General features: G+C 36.2%; 2 protein-coding genes across 2 annotated transcripts; both read left to right on the forward strand.

Moving 5' to 3' along the window:
• The first annotated feature begins 9,330 nt into the window (after nucleotides 1-9,330).
• Nucleotides 9,331-9,963, forward strand: LOC136038124 (uncharacterized). Its single transcript, XM_065721188.1, has one exon. The coding sequence runs from the start codon at nucleotides 9,331-9,333 to the stop codon at nucleotides 9,961-9,963; it is 633 nt and encodes a 210-aa protein (XP_065577260.1).
• A 224-nt stretch (nucleotides 9,964-10,187) lies between these two features.
• LOC136038187 (uncharacterized) lies at nucleotides 10,188-10,703 on the forward strand. Its single transcript, XM_065721307.1, has one exon. The coding sequence runs from the start codon at nucleotides 10,188-10,190 to the stop codon at nucleotides 10,701-10,703; it is 516 nt and encodes a 171-aa protein (XP_065577379.1).
• Nucleotides 10,704-20,765: the final 10,062 nt, after the last annotated feature.

Genomic DNA, 20,765 nt, shown 5'->3' on the forward strand with positions numbered 1-20,765 from the left:
AAGATGTACAAAGGAGGTTTACCAAGTTCATCTCTGGAATTGTTGAGAAACCATATAGTGAATGGCTATTTAAAATAAAACTCCCATCTTTGACCTTCTGACACAAGCGGAGTGATATACAAATCACATATAAATTGGTCAACCAACCCCAAAGAAGCTCTTTACCCAGCAAAAGACAAACACGAGCTCATTCTAAGAAGCTTCATAAGCCCCGAGTTAACAATAGAATCAGACAAGACTTCTTTAGCCAAAGGGTCATCAATGATTGGAACTGTTTAAGCAAGGAGACAGAGTCTTCAACATCAGCTGAAGTTTTTAAAAGGAGAGTCGGAAAAGAATAGAAAGCCAAACCTTCAAGATACAACTGGAACTGCCCATCGTCTGTGTCTCGTAAATAATGAATATTATATATTTATATAAAAAGAGTTGTGCTAGGATGCTGGTGCTGCTTGTTATACATAACTAATTTACATACCCTATCAGAAATTTACAATGTGCTGTGGCGTCTACTCTAAACTACAGAAGAATGTTCCCCTCGATCATACCTATCCGTGGTCACTGTTACCAAGTGGGCTTAAATTGCGTTTATCCTAGCACACTCTTAGTCGGAAGGCTTGTCACTGGGCTGTAAACACAGTCACAACCCTGTCCTTTTATATTCTGTGTAAAATGTTTTAACTCTCAGCTACAATGGACCAACAGCCATCTCAACAATGGAGCCGAACAGATCCAACATTGGACCTTATTTTGCTCTGAAGTGCGAATTAAGGTAATTAAGGTACTATTTTGTCAGACCTCCTGCATATAGTGTGTTTTGAGTTTGTTTGCTGTCCCCATCAACATTTCCTAAAGGTTTTTACCTTCATGCCCTTAACCGTATTGGATACTCAAAATCAAACTCGCAGGCTTTTCCCAATAATCAACATCATATATAAACTATCGTTAACCTATATAGTGTATACCACTTTCCCCAGGGCCTGTGGGGGGTATTTGTTATCCCTGGAAGTATATTTATTTGACTTTTCGACTTCTTCGAATAAGATGGGTATCTCAAAATTTTGCTTGGATATATTTGGGAAAAAAAAGGCGTGGGGGTGGTTGCCCTCTAATCACTTTTGAATCTCAAAAATGACTGTAATATTCAATTTCCAATTGAATGAGCCCTCTCCAAAGTTTGTATGAGCACACTTTCCATAACAACTTATACCTTAACAATGGATAACTTCCAAAGTTACAACCCTTGCATTGAATGCTGGTACAGGGCTGTCAGTTCTGGAGGTATGGTAATTTGATCTTTGAACTATTTTGAGCAAAATAGTTATCTAGAAAATTTAATTGTATTTTTTAGGGGTAAAATGGGCGTAGGAGAAGGGGATTAGGGGTAAAATTTCGTAGGGGAGGGAGAAGCCCTCAATCACTTTTGACTCTTAAAAAAACACTAGAACATTTAATTTGCATCCAAATGAACCCCATCCAAAGTTTACATGACCACTGCTTCCATATGAAGTGCCTCCAGGAAAGAAATATTACATTGAAGTCTTCTGGCTCTTTAGTATAGGTGAACGCTATAGCATTGCGTCTAACTTAAACCCATATTCCAGGGGGAATATGGGGGGAATTTGTCGGGTTGAGGTATTTTAAGTTCGGTTTCATTATTTATTATAAATTATTGTGTTTTAGTCTTGATTTCTTCTTTTATAATAATTTCTGTTCATTTTACGTTTGAATTATCCATAAGAAAATGTTTTCTTGTGTCCAATTTTAAATTCACTCTATGCTTTTCGTGGAGATAATCTCTTTAAATATATTATCTTCTGAATTTACGACAATTCTTGTTTCTAATATAATTTTATTATCAATTCTTTCATTAAATATTACCTTTGAGTCAAATTTTGGCAACTTGTCCTTATGCAATTCTTTTTTCTTTAATGAAAAAAAATATTCATTGAGAATTTAAATACAGTTTTTGAAATGCATAGCACCGTAACCAATAGAGCTGAAAGTGTATATTCAATTAACTGACAGGTTTATCCTCCTATCACATGGTCTTCTGAAAATCTTCATCCTGACAAAAACGAATGACACCAATCTCTTCCCTTCTTAGCTTTAACAACTTAAGTCACTGAAGCATAATTTTGATTACTTTTCATATGATCATATGATGGATAATTTCATCTTCAAAGCTGAATCTCAAGTGAATTTAAAAATTAGCCCTATTCGGTTTCAATTTTGGCTTTGACAGTCAGTAGTATCTTTTGTATTACTGGGTGAATATCAAGGCCATATCCAGGGGGGTTTTAAGGGATTTGGACCACCTTTCGTAATGTTTATCCGACTATTTAAAACGTCACAAAAATGAATATGAACACATTTTTGGTGCGTTTTTAAAGTTTTTTTGTACCCCCCCTCCCCGAAAAAAAATCCTGGATACGTTCTTGGCGAATATACTGTCTTTTGGTTTACTGCACTACTTCACCGTGAATAGAATCAAAATTCCATTTGGGAACCTTGCTCTCTATAATTTTTTAATGTATCCTTTTTATTCACAAATATTCACCGATCTTTAACGTCAATTTCAAAGTCTCCCATACATAATCCCTCCCCTAAAACAAAACCATATTCAGGTGCAAGATCAACGGATGTTAAAAATAAAATGAAAAGACTAGCGGTACTTCAAGTTTCCGTGCTAGCTGTGGAAGAAAACTGAAGCAGCGAAGAAAACTGACACCTTTGTTTTTGGCCGATTTGCCGCCTAAGAAAAAGAATTGACTAGGGAGTTGAAATTTTTGGACTTTGGCAAGGCCTTAAAGCTGATTGGTCTAAAAGCTCCTGCGTGAAATTTTAAGGCAGTGAAACGAATGAAAAGTTAAATCTGAGCCGAATGACTCTCCTGTTGAAAATTGCATGTCAACAAAAGTACAAAAAGTGATACTTGTATCTTAAAGCCATCACATTCAAGTTTTTGATTTGACGGAACCGGTTTTCTTCTGTATTTCAGTATGTACTCGGTGATAATCAGCTTAGCGTGAGAGAGTGCATATACAATTCAATGTAGGTATATTTTAATTAAATATTTTGGTTGGCATTTTGGTTAGGATAGGTTAGAAACCATTTAATATAATTCATTCTAGGGGGCCTTATTTCCATAATTATCTGCTGTAGTTACCATAATCTTGTTACGGAAGCATTTTTTTTTCATCATACTAAGGTATATTTCATTAGGGTTGACAAACTTCGTTTCTTGAGTGTGGTGGCTATAAGACGTAAATACCCAAAAAGTTATCGAGTCACAAGATATTTTTACAAATAGTCTCTCTGTTTCACTCTGGTAGAAAAGCTTAGCCGTTAAAAAATGTTTTCTGTTTCCGCCACTCTATAGGAACGAATTGGTTCAACTTTGACCGGCTGAAAAACAATATTAATTTGTAGCAATGGTGATACATAGTATCCCTCAATAGCTCACCTAATAATCCGTCCATTTATCTATTTTTTTTTCAAGAAAATGTACTACGACAAATGAATAATGAATTAAATCTGAACGCAAAAAAAAACTGAAGTACTTATACACAGCTAATGAAAGGTAATGTAATTAACATGCGGCCTCTTACTTAAGAGCCATTCAAAACCATCCTTTTGGATTTATGATATTGCATGATTAAGCTCACTGAATTGAACATTGAATCTCCGAGACTGGCAATACTGACGCTGGGTTAAGGTGAGGAAAATTCAGAAAAGCAAATTATTCTAAAGTTACACTTTTTTCTAAGTTGTATATATGTTATCAAAAAGAGAATATTTCAATTTAATTTACAGAAAATCAATTGGCTAAACAAAAATTTTAATGTAAGCAATCTTTTGAGTTTTCAGTAAACAACAAATGACAAGTCTTTTTGATATTAAATATGAAAAAAAGTTTTTTTTTAACTGCAAGTAAGGAGCGACATTAAAACGCACAGAAATGACTCCATATATGAAAGAGATTTTTCCCTCCGCAACGACTTGCTCTTTACACTAAGTTTTGACTGTCACAACTCTATTTTTTGAAAAAATGAAAGAACTTTAGCGTAAAGAGCGAGGCGTTGCGGAGGGGACAAGCCCTTTCATATACGGAGCTATTTCTGTTCGTTTTAAGATTTAGTGTTACTCCTTACTTGCAGTAGAAAAACATGTTTTTTTATTTAATATTTGAATGTTTTTGATTTAATGCATGTTTGATTTTGGCCCACTGCAAATGAGTAATCAAAATGAAATTGGTATATTTTTTTTTCTAACTGGCTTTCTTCATAGTTTTGATTTTGATAAAAAAAAGAATGAAGGAGGAGGCCTAATTGCTCTCCAATTTTTGGCTACTTAAAAACGCAACATTTTTTTTTTGAACGAACCTTCTGTTAGTAATAAACATACGTACCTTACGGATTAATTTAGATAGAACTTCTATATTTGTGTATTTTTTATTACGCATATGAGGGGGTTTTCCCCGTCGTAAATACCTCGCTCTTTACACTAAAGCTTGAATTTTACTGCAAATCTTTAAGAATGACCCCTAAATCGCAAAGGCTGTAGAGTAAACAGTTGAAATTACTAAAAATACTTTAGTGCGAAGAGCAAGGTATTTTGTAGGGGACGAACCCCCATATATACGTAAGATTTTATGTTTGTTTTAAGTTTTAGTGCTTTTAATACTGAACAAAAATCCTGCGCCCCCTTCATGGAAGTTCTCTTCCCACATGATAAATACCTCCATGGAAAGATCCCCCACATAACCCCTCCCCCTTCCCCTCTCCCGGCCCACTACCACCTCAACACGAAAAACCTCCCCCTGAAAACGTCTGTACACTCCATAATAACCATATGTAAACAATGGTCAAAGTTTGTAACTTGCAGTCCCTTCCCCGGGGACTGTAGGGCATTATATCGTCCCCAAAGACATAGCTATTAGGTTTTCGATTAAGTTGAACAGAATGGCTAGATCTCTAGGTTCATAACAACTGCATCTAAACTTCTTATTTACAGCAACTAATAAGCCATCATATGGACGGCCAGTAGTAGTTTCAATAGGTCTAATAAAAAATAAATGGTCAGACAAAACTTCTAGCATAGGACAATTATCCACATTGAGTTAGTGTTTGGCTATAAACAGACCATATCATACTTAAATAAGAGGTTCTAATATTTCTCGGGCGCTATTAATTTTCTGAACAAATACAGAAACTATATCACTAGCACTAGAGCCTATATTAAGACACACGGCTTATAGTTTCATTTCTAACATCGGGCTCTCGAACAGGAAGGTGTTTCTTAACCTCTGAACACGACAGGCTGTTGCTTCGATGACTTCCACCCCAGCTGCCACAGAGAAAGGACTGTGCCGAACAGCTCCTATTACAGTTTCGATAATTAATGGCACATTTGCTGGATTTAGTTGGATTAGAACAATCTCTAGCAAAACGACCAAAGCCTTCTCGATCGGCAAAGTGACTTATAACAAACAATATTCAATATTGATTCGGTGCCTAATACCACGATGTAATTTATCTTTTGATATAAATTCTAAATTGACAACGGACGTATTACCGAATCTAGTTGTACTATTCACACTGTTAACAAGAGTAGGTATTTGTGAAAGGTCATTGTCTTGGTCCATCCTGATAATGCCGGCATAGTCGTGCCTCACTACTTTCGTTCGAATATTTAGCATGTTCGGTATTGTGGAAAAAGCAGCAACCGCTGATTGTTCGTCAAACAGATGTATTACTAGCTTGTTTATTTTAGCCACAATATGCTGGACCTAGTCAGCACAACCAAGTTTTCCTGAAAATTACGTGTATTAACTAGGTTTTGAATGCTCAAGCTGCTCAGAACATTGATCAACACAACAGGAACAGAAGGTTGCACTTTAGCTTGCACTGGGGGTCAGACTACAGGGCATGAGGGCTGTATCGAGGTTTCCTGCTTTTCAACGAGAAAATTTAGCATCCACACGCACTCGTTTAAGCAAGCTGCTACAATAGTGGTTGGTTCATTAGGGATAGATGGTGCATCATAAGGATCAACTATAACAAAGAAGATGGATCCTCCTTGCGTGCTAAAAAAAAACTCAACAGATCATGGAAATCTGCCAAAAATGTTACGCTTGGATGCGAAGCCCTGCGCCTTTCAAGAATATCAAATTTCAAGGCACTTTTGCACACTTCCTGTGCCTGCTTTGTCGCACCTTTTGCGAAATTTTTTGATGCAGGCTTGATAACTGTATCTTTTCCTTTTGTAATGTTCCGCTCCAGAAATTTAAAACTGGAAAAACATGTATAGAGCCACTATTCTTCTGGGGCTTCCATACGAGAGAAATGAGGCAAGCGTTGAAGGCTGATTACCTTGTCCCCGTAATTTAAGGGGCAAGCCTGGCGAGTACCACGGCCACCAAATCTCTCACCCCCCCCCCTCCCCCCCCCTTCTTCTTACTTTTCTCTCACCACCTCTATTCCAGCGTGATTGCCTATAAATATCGGATTTCCTAATTACATTCTTACTGCTTGATGGTCAAATGAAGCGTAATTCTTTATATTACAGATATATATACATATATATATATATATATATATATAATATATATATATATATATATACATATATATATATATATTATATATATATATATATATATATATATATATATATATATATATATATATATATATATATATATATATATATATATATATGGAGAAAATAACATTGTACTTTTGCGCATTTTTGCAAGATAGTTATCATTTTTTCTTTAAAAATATATTTTTAAAGAGACAATGCTACTATGAACAACTCACAGCAGCACCAGACCAACACAGCTGCACATGCTACTCCTCCACCCCAACCTCCTCCCATCCTGTTTGAGGACAACCTGGCTGTTGTTGGGCCAGAAGTGGATAATCAAAAAGCACAAATGCATCCATAAAATTGGGTCCATTCATCTTAATATTTTTTGCATGATAGAAGATATCTTTTTTGAAGATGGCAGCATGACATACAGACGAAATATTCAATTAACTAGTTTCTATTTGCAAATAGTACCTGTTTTAAGTATCTCTTGCTTTTTTATGATGGAAAAGTAGTGTGGTCTCTGTTGTTATTATTACAAAACAGCATTTTACCGAAATTGAATATGATCTTACCTGAGATTTATCCAAGGGCCTCCCACTCACGGTATAATCTTAGGACTTATTAGTAAAAGTAAAAAAGACCTATTTGGTCAAAAACACATGCAATTAAATGAACTCTGATCATGAAATACTAACAAGAGTTTGTGACATACTTTAGTAAAGAGACTTGGATCCAAAGAAAAGTATACTTTCTGACATCTTAGATTATATAAATAAGTTAATTTAAAACTGTAGGGTCAAGAGCCTGGAATTGTTAACTTCCAGGATAAAGTTCAATCTCTCAGGTTAAAGCTGCAAAACTGGCGTCGTAAAAAAAAAAAAAAAAAAAAAGTTTCAAAAGCTTCAAAACCTTCCCACTGTAGCTGAAGAAGTGGAAACGGAGACCTAAGATGATCTAAGGAAGGATATCTAAGCCTTTGAATCAGAGATTCAACCTTATTATTCGGAATTCTCTTAACAATAAGCTGCTTAGTTTAAGATCCACTTCATACATAACCTGATTAAACATAAACTATTTTGTTAACTTAATAAGAACCCTGCATCTTCAATGTATTTTTTTTAGATTTAGTTAGTTTCATGTTTATCTATTGTGGTCATCATACCAATCTATTACTATGTTCCTACTATTTATAAACTCTAAAATTCTTAATAAATCTTACTAGCCAGTTACACTAATATTAAAATACGAATAAACAGATAGCAACAAATAATCTTCTTTAAATCAAAAATATCCACTGCAATTTCCTATACCAGCTTTATTCTTATTCATATCCATGAGCAAAACATTATAATTTTTTTTTTTATTTGCCGGCGAAATCTTTTTATCGTTGAAGATATAGACAGCTCTAGGGTACCCAGTGGATCGATAATGTATTTGGTAAGACGGGGCATGGGGTTCGTTTCCTTTGCCACAAGGTTAAAAGTGGCTTGTTACTTGTCAATGTAAAATAGACCCAGCAACTGAAACGTCAATTTCAACGTATTTTCTGTTATTAATGGGTATGGAGGATCTTTATCCTTAAAGTTGTGGGCACGACAATCCACTGTGCTAGAGTACCATGTGGCATCATAAGACTTAAGGATCCCAGTTTTGAAAACATATGCTCTATTTTCAATTCAAGCATGTAATAAAAAACAGTAACCCTGAGGAAAATAAAACAACCCAAACGAGGAATGAAAACAGAAAAAAAACACGAAATAAATAACAAATAAATAAATTAGTCACTATTGAATGGCTGTGGTGGTGTAAGTAGGGTCCAAACGTATGAAGGGCATCTCTTACAGATTTCCCAACGGAACCTGAAGCAAACTCAGTTAATTCCACAAGGAATGGATATAAAGCTATAAGTTGATGCCAAGTCTGAAGGTGTACTGAAATAAGAGAAGTTGAAAGTTTTTTATCATATTGAAAAATGACCTAGTTTGAAATAAAAAAAAAAACCTACTAGAAACAATCTAATTTGATTTGTGCGCGGAGGAGGAGCCGCAATACAATTCTACATTTTATTGATTTATTAACAGTTTTACTTTCAAGCAATTCTGAGTAGATAAGGTTTCTACTGAAATTAACTTTGATCATAACTGGCAATTTTATCAGATTCGAATTCTTTTTAGCTTCAAATAAAATAAAAATGGAAGTACACCAACAATTTTCCGTTGACGAAAGTTCGTGTTCGAGATCGGCGTTTTTCTACCCCATCAAGGAACTGTCCTCTGCTGAGGTCCCTGCTGGTTCGTAAAAATTTGTTTTCATAAGGTGAAGACTTCTCGACAAAGTCTCTGTCTGATTTATACAAAAAGAGTTCTGATCGATTCAAAAGCCACGTACAAAATTTTTTGGAGGCGAATGGAGTTCGTCCGGAATGAGGCAGACTCTGTCTGCTGACCTTGTGCATCTGGATATGGGGTTTCTCCCCTAACTAAACACTCCGATAAGGACGGCCGCAACCTCATGTGGCGGGTGGAGCCCACCCCGGAAATCTCAGCACCTAGGTTTAACCTAGCTCTAATCAGATTCCAGGCCTAGGATTGGTTGGGCTAGCGACCCTCCACCCGAAAATTAAGTGCTACGAAAAGTGACAATATAGCCTCGGACACGGATTCCATTTTAAGATCTCGACCATCGTGCGTCAATGGAAATGCTGACGACGTCAGAAAGACTGACAGACTAAACCTTATGGAGCGAAGGGGGCTACGAATAGCCACCTGGAATGTCTTGACTTTGAATGCACCTACGTCAAAGAACCTACTCTCTGAAGAGCTTCGCAAGAATAAAGTGTCAACTGCAGGTCTTAGAGAAACACGTCTTATTGGAAGCGGAGAAGAGCGAATAGGTAACAGTGACTCATTGCTTTGGTCTGGAGGAAGCTCGAGAAGGAATGCTGCTGGCCTTGCACTAAATAGCCTTACTAGAAAGGCCCTACTTTTACACGAGGCTGTATCGGACGGATTAATGAAGGCCCGCTTTGGACACAAGCATGGCAAGATGACTGTCATCGTATGCTGTGCCCTGACCAACCATTCTGATGATGCAACTAAGGAGGATTTCTACTCTGCTTTGTCGAGATGCCTTGCAACAGTACCCCCCCCCCATGATATAACTGTTCTCCTTGGTGACTTCAATGCGACAGTGCGCGATGATATGGGTCTATGGCGTGGTACAGTTGGTCCTGTATCCCCCGACCCACTTAACGACAATGGGCAGATCTTGGAAACGCAGACCATAGGCTTGTGTGCGCAAATCTTCGGCTTCGCCTCCATGCACAACGATCGAAAAGAAAACCCGTCGCTGCAGACATTGGGAAACTAAAGGAACCAGATACTCGCCAGAAGTACAGTATCGAGATACCGAATCGCTTCGAGGCCCTTGGCTCACTTAATATCAGCGAAGATCTCTGGAAGTATTTTAAATTGCAGACCAGTGAGGCAGCACAACTAGTGCTTAGCAAGAGGAGTTATCCAAAGAAATCGTGGATAACTAATGAAACACTGCAAGTCATAGAGCAAAGAGGGAAGGCAAGACTTCTTGGGGACATGACCACATATTGGAGGCTCAATGGAGTGCGGAACAGACTCATCCACCGGGATAGAACCCAGTTTGTTGCAAGGAAAGCCGATGAAATCGAGCTAGCTGCAAAAAAAGACATGGGCAGCCTATCCAAGCATCTCCGAGACCTCACTGAAAATAAAACTCCCACTTTGGGTCCCGTCCTGTCCAGGGAGGGTGCACTTCTCTCTGACGAGGATTCTTGTCTTGAGCAGTGGAAGGACCACTTCTGTTCGCTCCTCAACAATACTGGTCCATCTGCGCCTCCTAATGATAATCCCAGTCAACCTTGCAGTCATAGACCTGGAACAGATGTTCCTCCAGATGAGCCTTTCAGCCCCTCAGAAATTGGACATGCATTAAAAAGACTCAAGAATAATAAAGCTGCTGGTATCTGTGGCTTAAACTCAGAGCTGTTAAAATATGGTGGTCCTACAATGCTCCTGTTTCTACACACCCTGTTTTCTACAATCTGCCAAACAGAGATAATTCCAGAGGATTAGCGGAAGGGTTTCATCATCCCCTTGTGGAAGAGAAAAGGCTCGAGAAGCGACTGCTCCAACTACCGGGGAATAACCCTACTGTCAGTCCTTGGCAAAATGTTTGCAATGGTCCTGCTGGATCGATGTTGGAGCATCATTTGAAAAATCCGGCGACCGGAGCAAGCTGGTTTTATGTCGGATCGTTCAACCATCGAGCAGATTTTCACGATTCGACAAATAGTAGAGAAGACCACAGAGTTCCGACAGAAAGCATTTATTGCCTTCGTTGACTTCCGTGCTTTCTGAAGGACTAAAAAAAAGACGAAATAAGGCGAGTAGGAATAAAAGTAAAGAATACTTTTAAAACTGAAAGTCAGAAATGATGACCTGAGCATTTCACGTAGAATAGAGCATATTGAATGGAAAAATAGCAACTGTCATTGGCTTAGCCCTAGTCGGTTAACACCTATTCAGAATATCGAACATACAAGTTTTTTTGTGCATTAAAACTCATATGCTGAAGACATTGCGGATAAGTGATTCTATTTAGTTATGAGCCCTTAAAAATCTCTCAATGTTGTTCCAGTGTCCCGATACTTACTTACTTGTGCTTGCAGCAAGAAAGCCGTTTCCGCCTCAACCGGCATCCAAACAAAGCTTTTGAGTTCATTGGCCGGTTATGTACTATATCTTTGATAAACCTTAGCCAGTGCTTGTCCAATTTGTGACCGAATGTTTGTAAATTTCCAGTAGACCCCAGATCTTAAAAAACAAGCGACTACCAATTTTTTAATTACCCTACTTTTCTTCTAGGCTATGTTGATAAGGGTTCAACTAGAAGTGTCTGTTCAATGATGCGTTCTTTGGGGTGAAACAAAACGTGTTCAAGTAAGCAGAGACGATTTATCTTGATGGCGCTTGAGATTCCGTCGATGTAGGAAAAATGTCTAATATTATTCAAAAGATATCTATGTGGATGAGGTGCAATAAGATTGCTATAAATTATAATAAGTCAAATTTTGTGGTTTTGTATGCTCTCGTAATTGCAATGCATGGATATCTTCAGCTAAAGCTGGGGGCCTACCAATGTGGAGCACTTCAAGCGTTCCATGTCTTGGTATTATTGTTGATGAATCATTCTCATTTAAAGATCATATTGTAAAAGTTTCAAATATATTAGCCAAAAGTTTTGGCATGATTCGTAAACCCAAACATTGTTTTCTGAAGGAAAAAATCCGTATGTTATATTTTAATTTAATTCCCCCATATTTTGTATTTTAGTTCAATATGGCTTGGAAGTTTCACCTCAATCCTTCATCCAGTCCGAGTCTTGCAAATTATTAGAATATTTGCTAATTGAATCCCTTCTAAAACGTGTCAAGAGGCTTATGTTAGGTTGAGAATACTCCCTGCGGCTGCTCTCCGTGGCTTTTATTCTGGTGTTTTTATGTATAATTTCGTCAGAGGTAAGGCGGACTCTTTTCTAAGTGTGTTGACGCGAGTTAATGAAGTTCATTCCCATAGCACAACGTCAATGAATTAAATTTATGTTAATAATTTAATTACATCTAGGTCAGGGTTTTCTCTTATTTTTTAGAGGGGCTAAGCTATGGAATTCGTTAAATGAGAATCTCAAAAATAGTAATTTTAGCAATTTAAAAGGATGGTGAACAATGAAGGGGTTTCTAAACATGATTTTAATCATTAATGTAATAGGATACATAGTTGATAGATTAAATTGGTATTAAAATAATAAAGGTAATGATTTATTTTTATTGAGGTGTGTTAAGGAAGAAGTTGAGTGTAGAGCAGTGGTTCTCAACCTTTTTTTACCCATGGACCCATTTTCCCTTCTTTTTATCTTAGTAGACTCCTTCATAGCTATTGGACATAAGGACAATTTTCTATTCTTTACTAATATAAATTTTAAGGTTTTAATTATCAAAGAAATAGTATACGATTAAGCTTTATTTATAAATAAAAACTAGTTTAATACAAGTAAAATATTCAACTATAAGTAAAAAAAACTATAGTAAAAAAGTTAATTCGAATTTAAGGAACCAGTAGTCAGTATTTTTCTATCTATATTCCTCTTAATTGTAAATTCAGCATTCATTAACTAATGACTTTTTTTGTAGGTAGATGCTATGTACTTTCACTTCAGCAGTTAAATAAGTTCGAAATTTATTATTGTCTCTTTCTACGTTTGGAATTCATATTATTTGACGAAAGCTTGAGGGGTTATAAGCTTTCTGCCGTTAAAACACACAAAATTGCTGCTCTAATCAGGCTCTAGACTTTACGTCTTATTCCTTTTCTAGCACCCCCAAGGCGGAAATCCACGTACGTCCGTTTCTTCTGTTCCTGGCCTTTGGTGAATACGCATTAACTTAATGAATAGCCCCCGACGGAAGTCCTATGGAATAAAAGTTTCTCTATTTTGCATAGATCAAATGTACGTTTACATCTTTCCATAACAGAATCACTTTTGTGATTCAAATTGCCGTAACGTTGTTGAATTTGCAAGTAAGAGTTTTTTTTACAGCCTGTTAACAATACACAAATTTCTTCCCAAGGATCTGCAAAGAACCACGTCAAAATAGAGCAAAAGGTAAATAGTCTAGGATTTTATTCAAAAACATCACAATGTGTATCCTTCTTTCATCGGAACGGCTTTGAATTCGCTAGTAAGAAATTATCTACGAAGAGATCGTATTGCTCGCTCTCTTTTTGCATTATTAATGTCAGTTGCTGTTTTTTTTGGGGGGGAGAGACGGGTAGCAAGCCTGGCGCTCAACATTGCAGCAGCAGGAATCAAACCCCCGGCCCCGCATTGTCCAGCAGAGCATTCATCCGTATGATAACTCAGCGTCTCCCCCTATAGGTTCTGGTGCACTGGTATCAATAGGACGAATTTAGTTGTCAAACAAGGATGTTTTTAGTCATGGAGCTCTAGCTGCAGTTACAAATTTTATTAGGATGAATCAAGGCCTCCGAATGATTTTTTGAACTTGTGTATTATATGCCATTCAACATCTTCATTTAATTAGAGCCTGTTTCTTTGACGCTCAATCCTAATGAAATATCAAAAAATATGACACTTTAGAAACATATTTGGACTACATATTTGCGCATTATAGGGGGAGGGAAGTATAGAACATTTGCATGCAAAATGTGTTTGGTACAATTATCCTGCATATTATGAAGTAAGAATTATTTTCTGACTTCAAACTGTCCAAATACTTTACCCTTCTAATGTGCAAATATATATCCCAAATAATATATTTGCCATCTATTCTGTCACTTGTCTTTGTCTTGTCTCACGCTAACCTGAAAGTAACCAAGAAAGAGATCAGTTGCTCTCGAGTCTTACACAGCGCAAACTTGATTGAGTGGCGTATAACGCACAAGTACCGATTTTCTTTTTGAAATCGTTCCTTTTTTTGGCCTTATGCAAAAGTACGGTCATACAGCTTAAGTGAATTTTAATCAATAAATGAAAACAGGAATCTTTTTAAAAGAAATTAAGATTCTTACCTTCACGGAAAGACGTGACAACAGTGTACAGCTAGTCTTGACCCAGGTGTTCTTGCAATGAATGCCAAGCGACTTAAATCTACGTTAACTATTGCATAAGATATTCTCCATGCGGGATGACTCGTACATATAGACTAAAAAGAATGATTTTATATTGAACTAGGTGTTGGTGGGGGCACTTGGCGACCCCCCCCCAAGTCTCCTCCTACGCACTAAGTCGTTACGCAACATTGTAGTTGTGTCCTTGTGTCCAACCTGTGAATATAAATAGATATATATATATATATATATATATATATATATATATATATATATATATATATATATATATATATATATATATATATATATATATATATATATATATATATGTTTTTACTTAACTACGTAAAATTTGCGAATATACAACATTCTTCGCTGCCCCATTGTCTGTGCATATACAAAGCCTTATATACTTATAATGACGTCATATGCAAACGTTCTTTTTACAAACAAATGAACATGCATGCATACAACTTGTTTTTATATAGATAGATAAATAGATAGATATACTTTTACAATAAAAATTAACTACGTAAAACTTGCGAACATAAAACAGTCTTTGCTGTCCCATTGTCTGTGCATATATATAGATTGCCAGGTTTACCGACCCTCGAACATGTAACGTTAACGTTCAATTGTCCATGGGAAAAACAATCTGTATTAAGATCTATACCGCATTTTTCTAATGATTGCCCTTGAGCTTTGTTGATGGTGATTGCAAAAGCTAATTGAATTGGGAATTGCAATCTTTTAAATTGAAAAGGCAGATAAGTTGGAATTATGGGAATGCGAGGAATAAGAACAGCATCACCCTCAAAAGGCTGATGTTGATTTTTGATTGTCAGAAAGAGTCATCCAGCCTAATAGGCTGATTTACAACATCTACTTATGGTACTGCAGTATTATAATTTGTAGTACTGCAGAGAATACCGTATAGACTAAATAAACAAAAGAGTCAACCAAGTGATTTGACGTGAAACCTATGAAAAATTGAAAAAACGGATTAGGTCAGATTGGCTTCTGTATAGCCTAATGGCTATTTTTAACCAAAATCAGCCAACCTTTTAAATAAAACTAAAAATCTAGCAGTATCTATGTGGACAACAAAATGACATACTAAACCCCCTCCTGCCTGCCCCACACAGCCAACTATGAAAAAAAAATGGTTTCCTCTTTTATGATATGCTTTTAGAAAGAGTTCTAAGACACGAGTCCCTCTTTCGAGAGAGAGAGAGAGAGAGAGAGAGAGAGAGAGAGAGAGAGAGAGAGAGAGAGAGAGAGAGAGAGAGAGAGAGAGAGAGAGAGAGAGAGAGAGAGAGCTATAATCATGGCCTAATGCCATGATTATGGCATTTAGCTCGGCAGACACTACAGATGCATTATCGTGTAATCTCTCGCCTAAAGCGATATTATGGGTTGGGAAAAACGCTCCGCTTGCCACTTTCTCATTCATTTTGGACCCATCTACAAAAATTTTACCTAGGTCTAATTTTGATGGTAAAATGACATGGTTGAGACACATTGAGTATTTGTTAGGCAATATTAGGAGTAGATTAAACCTTATAAATGTAATTTGCCTAGGGAAAAGGGGTGCTCCTTTTAAGTGTCTTAGTAAAATTATAAAGGCTGTTATTGCTAGTAAGCTTGATAATGGTATATTGTGTAGCTAGTCAGAAGAATCTAAAAAAATTACATACACTGTTCCTCCGTGTATTTAGGCGATCCATTGGCTGCCGAGATAGTATCCCTATTCGAGCTATGATGCTTGAATTGGGATGAGCGCGCTTAAGCTACGATGTGCTAGGTTACTTGTTAAGTATTTTACTAAAAAATCTACATTTAATGAGGATATAATCAAGATGGAAATTAAATATAATTATAATAGTGATGTTAGTTTCAAGGATAGAATTACTCCAGCTTTTTATATTTGTAATAATATGCTTTCAAATGAGTGCCCAAATATAGTACCCATTAATGAGATAGTTTTTGAGGATAATATATTGAATAAGCTATGTGCAATAAAGAATAATGTGTACTTTCCTGTACCTGATCGTGGAGATAATAACAACTCGACTCTCAAACATGACTGGCTAAGACAAACTGACCACTTAAGAGACTATATACAAATTTTTATTTATGGCTCCAAGTCAGATAAGGGTGCTGGTTGTGCAGTGGTGGTCCCCAGTATTTCAGTTTCATGTGGTTTTAAGTTACCATGCAGCCTTTCTATTTTTTCAATTAGATGGGATTGAATGGTCAGAATATAAGTGAGTGAATATTTTGCATTCATGCAAAATGAATATTTTGCATGCATTTAAAAGATGTTCTGTGATAGAGAGACCAATAATTTTATTAGAAGTTGCATAAATCTAATTTTAGAACTTTATGACTATAAGGCACCACCTGATGGACTTAAGCATGATGTTAGATCTGTTGATGTTACTGTTTTTAGATTGAAGCCAGGTCATACCAAAAGCCGTTCAGTTTTACATAAATAAGGAGAGTTAGCTCGCCCTTTTGTGATACTTGTAACGAGTATGATGACGTTGGGCATATTCTCATGAAATGCACAAAATATGAAGTACAAAGAAATTTGTTTAGAAATTAGATTATAAAGTATCTTGGTGCATTTAGTTGTGGTAGTTGTAGTAGTATTTGTAGCATGCAAATGCTACCTTTTTGATCATTTTCCATTCTTTCCAAATTAATATACTCATTTATTCTTGTGTTGCGACCTTATGAAAAACTATATACACATAAATTGTTTCGATTAAGTTTAGCAGTATCCTCAACATTTCCTGATAGGCTCGTTTGAATGCCCTTCGTCTTCTTAGAAAGTAAACTTCAAATATGTGTATCCTTCTAAATAATATATACTATGTGTAAACCATGAACAAACTGCCCAACTTCTAGCCCTGGTCCTGAAGACAGCTGTTGACATCCGCCAAAACGAAATTACTGGACTTTTCAAAAATTCTGACAAAAATCTCTGTTACAATTTCATTCGCAAGTATTTTGGGAAACGATAGGCTTCGGGGATGGCTGATTGCACTCCTTTCTCTTTTGGCTCTTAAAATGGGCACTAAAACTTCAAACCTCCAATCAAATGAGCTATATCCGATCCAAAGCTTATGTGACCACCCGTTCCACAGAAACCTTAAATGCTCCAGGGCACAAACGACAATCCTTGCCAATGGGCTCTTGTCATTGTGTTCACTCTAAATGCACTGTTATTCGACTTTTCAGAACAAAATGGATATCTTACAACATCAATTTATTGTGGTTTGGGGAAAGAGGATTTTACCCTCCATCATGTTTGACTCTTAAAAGTGAACCAAAAATATTCATTTCCATTCGAATGAGCCTCTTCTAATGTTTACTTGACCAACCGTTCCATGATTTTATAGGATTGTCATTGTGTTCACTCTAAATGTTGTTGCATGTGCTATTCTTGCCTTTACATATTGCTTTTTTTTTATTGTATGTGCCTGGGTTAAATAAATTGCGTATCTTGATCATTACATGGTGTCAGAAGTGGATTAAACCCTAAAATGACCAAAATTTATTCATTACAGAAGGGTGACTCTTTCTGCAGCCCCCCTGTGTGGTCACAAAACGTTGAAAAATGTTAATTTGCTCGGTAATTGAGAGTTTTAGTCTATTTTTCCAAAGCTACAGCAACAGACCTAGAACCATTCCTTATATCGGGTCCTTTTGTAGCCACTTTGGACATCTGATTAACCTTGCGAGGTACCCATTTTGTTTAGAATCATTAAAGATACCAAAAACTCTCATCTACAGATGATATAGCCCTCAGTGTCCCTGGTATAAGAGCCGTGAATCATGAGAGCTGCTAATTTTTTACAGATATATTATATAGTAGAAAAAGGGGGGCATGTCTGATCTTGGGGGTCCAGTCGATTTAAACTTTCAGGGGTTATTTTCATATGTATTTTTAACCACAGCTATTATAATGGTACTGTTTTATAATTCCAAGCGTTTCAACTTAAAAAGGGGCACTAAAAGTGTGATTTTTGTTCTATATGGCACTTGCGGATGTTACAATTGATAATTAGTATGTACATATGAGCAATAGCTTTCAAATGAACCATGGAACATCACTATAAAACGTTCTGGCAGCCCACTAGCCCCAGGTTTTCCACTTGAGAAAGGGCACCAACTATGTCTTTTTAGTGCCATGAAGCACTTCTAGATAGTGGATTTTATAAGAACGTATATATGAGCAAAGCTTTCATATGAACTTTTAAACACCAGTCTACGATAATCTGGTAGCCCGCTAGCCCTACCTATTTCAAGATGGTACAATGTGCCGTTTTTAGTGCAATATGGTACTTTTACATTTTGAAATTTTTCAAAAGCACGGAGATTTGAGAAATATCTTATAAATGAGCTATTAAACATCTCTCTATGATGTTTTAGTAACCCAGAGGTCCTGAAACAAAAAAGGAAAAAAATGATTTAAGATAAACCGAAATAATAGTTACCATTCCTGAATCAGTGTCAGGTGACAATTTTCCCTCCCTACACAGTGTCTTTTTATAACGGGTTTTTAGACTTTGGGTTACTATGGGTTGTGGTTCATTAACTGCTGGAAATAATTCAATAGTGAGGGGTTAGTAAGACTAATTGGATGGGAAGTGCATTCCTACGGGTGGGCTTGAAGGCCTTATGGAATTGATGGTTAGTAAAACTAATTTCATGAGATGTGTGGCCCCTATGGGTGGGCTCGAAAGCGTTATGGTCTTACTTTTGTACATAATACAATAAATAGTATCTCAGAAATGGACATAATTTTAGGAAGTATATTTGAAATGATTTTAGCCACTTTTTAGTTTGAGCTTGTGCAAATCACGGTAACTGTGCCTTGACGTTTGTGGTTACTTCATATACAACTCCTCCCATACGAAGTGCCCTGATGAAAATAAAAGATGCGTAAAGTCCACTTAGCCCTTTTTAGGGACGGTATTGCGCTGCCTATGAAAAACTAACTTGTATATACATGTGCTTTAATCTGAAATGATATCTGAATGGGCTCATCTTATTTTTAAATTAAAACAACAAGTTTTTTTTTAATGAAAGTAAGGAGCAACATTAAAACTTAAAACGAACAGAAATTACTCCGCATATGAAAGGGGATTTTCCTCCTCCACGTCCCGCTTTTTATGCTAAAGTTTGACTCTTTCTCTTAACTATACGTTTTAAAACAGTAAGAAACTTTAGCGTAAAGAGCGGGGAGCTGAGGAGGAAAAGTCCCTTTCATGTACGGAGTAATTTCTGTTCGCCTTTAAAATTGCCTTTCAATGCTATTAATTAAATTAAAGTTAATGATTAAATAAAATAAAATAAAATTAAATTTAATTATATTTAAATGATTATTGTTGCCTTTAAATGTTAATCCCTTAAATCCTTTTTGTCTTAAATCCTTTCTTGTGAATTCTACCCACCCTTCTCAGGGGCAAGCATGTGTGGTTAGCTAAATTCTTTTTTTTTTCAAGTCTATTAAATCTTTGCGGATAATACAATTAATTTTGGTTAAATGTGATAAAGAGGTTAGAAAATGGAACATCACTCTTGCTTTATCTACCTTATCTTTAAATAAATGGTGCTGTCACAGCAAAATTAGTGTTTGTTGCCATCTTGGATTCCTGCTTCTGAAATATGAATTAAATAAAAAAAAAACTAATTTTTTTAGCTGAAAGTTAGGAGCGACATTAAAACTTAAAACGAACAGAAATTACTCCGTATATGAAATGAGTTATCCCCTCCGCAATCCCTCGCTCCTTATGCTAAAGCTTTTAATTGTTTTAAAAAGTAGAATTGTGGCAAAGAGTCAAACTTTAGCGTAAAGAGCGAGGTATTGCGGAGGGGACAACTCATTTCATATATGGAGTAATTTCTGTTCGTTTTAAGTTTTAAAGTCGCTCCATACTTTCAGCTAAAAAAATTATTTTTTTTTTATTTATTTTCTGAACGTTTTGAATTAATGCATGTTTGGTTTTGGCTCTCTGCACATAAATTATTAAAATGAAATTTGTATGTTAATTCTTTTTTCGGCTAAATGGCTTTCTCTTAGTTTTGATCAGACGATTTTGAGAAATAAGGGGTGGAGAAGGAGGCCTAGTTGCCCTCCAATTTTTCGGTTACTTAAAAAGGCAACTAGAACTTTTAATTTTCAACGAACGTTTTTATTAGCAAAAAATATACGTAACTTAAGAATTAACTTACGTAACAAACTTTTATAACCTTATATTTTTATACGAGGGGGTTTATACCCTCGTTAATACCTCGCTCTTTACACTAAATCGTAAGTTTTGTCCCAATTCTTTAAGAATAACCCCTGAATCAGAAAGGCCGTAGAATAAATAGTTGAAATTACTAAAAATACTTTAGCATAAAGAGCAAGGTATTTATCTCCTCCTAAATACCTCGCTCATTATGCTAAAGTATTTTTAGAACTCCTCATATGCGTAATAATCTCTGTTC

Source organism: Artemia franciscana, chromosome 1 (assembly GCF_032884065.1).
Source record: "Artemia franciscana chromosome 1, ASM3288406v1, whole genome shotgun sequence".
Classification (NCBI taxonomy): domain Eukaryota; kingdom Metazoa; phylum Arthropoda; class Branchiopoda; order Anostraca; family Artemiidae; genus Artemia; species Artemia franciscana.

Excerpts from the sequence above, each read along its gene's own strand:
- LOC136038124 (XM_065721188.1), top strand. The coding sequence starts at position 9,331 with ATGGAGCGAAGGGGGCTACGAATAGCCACCTGGAATGTCTTGACTTTG.
- LOC136038187 (XM_065721307.1), top strand. The coding sequence starts at position 10,188 with ATGACCACATATTGGAGGCTCAATGGAGTGCGGAACAGACTCATCCAC.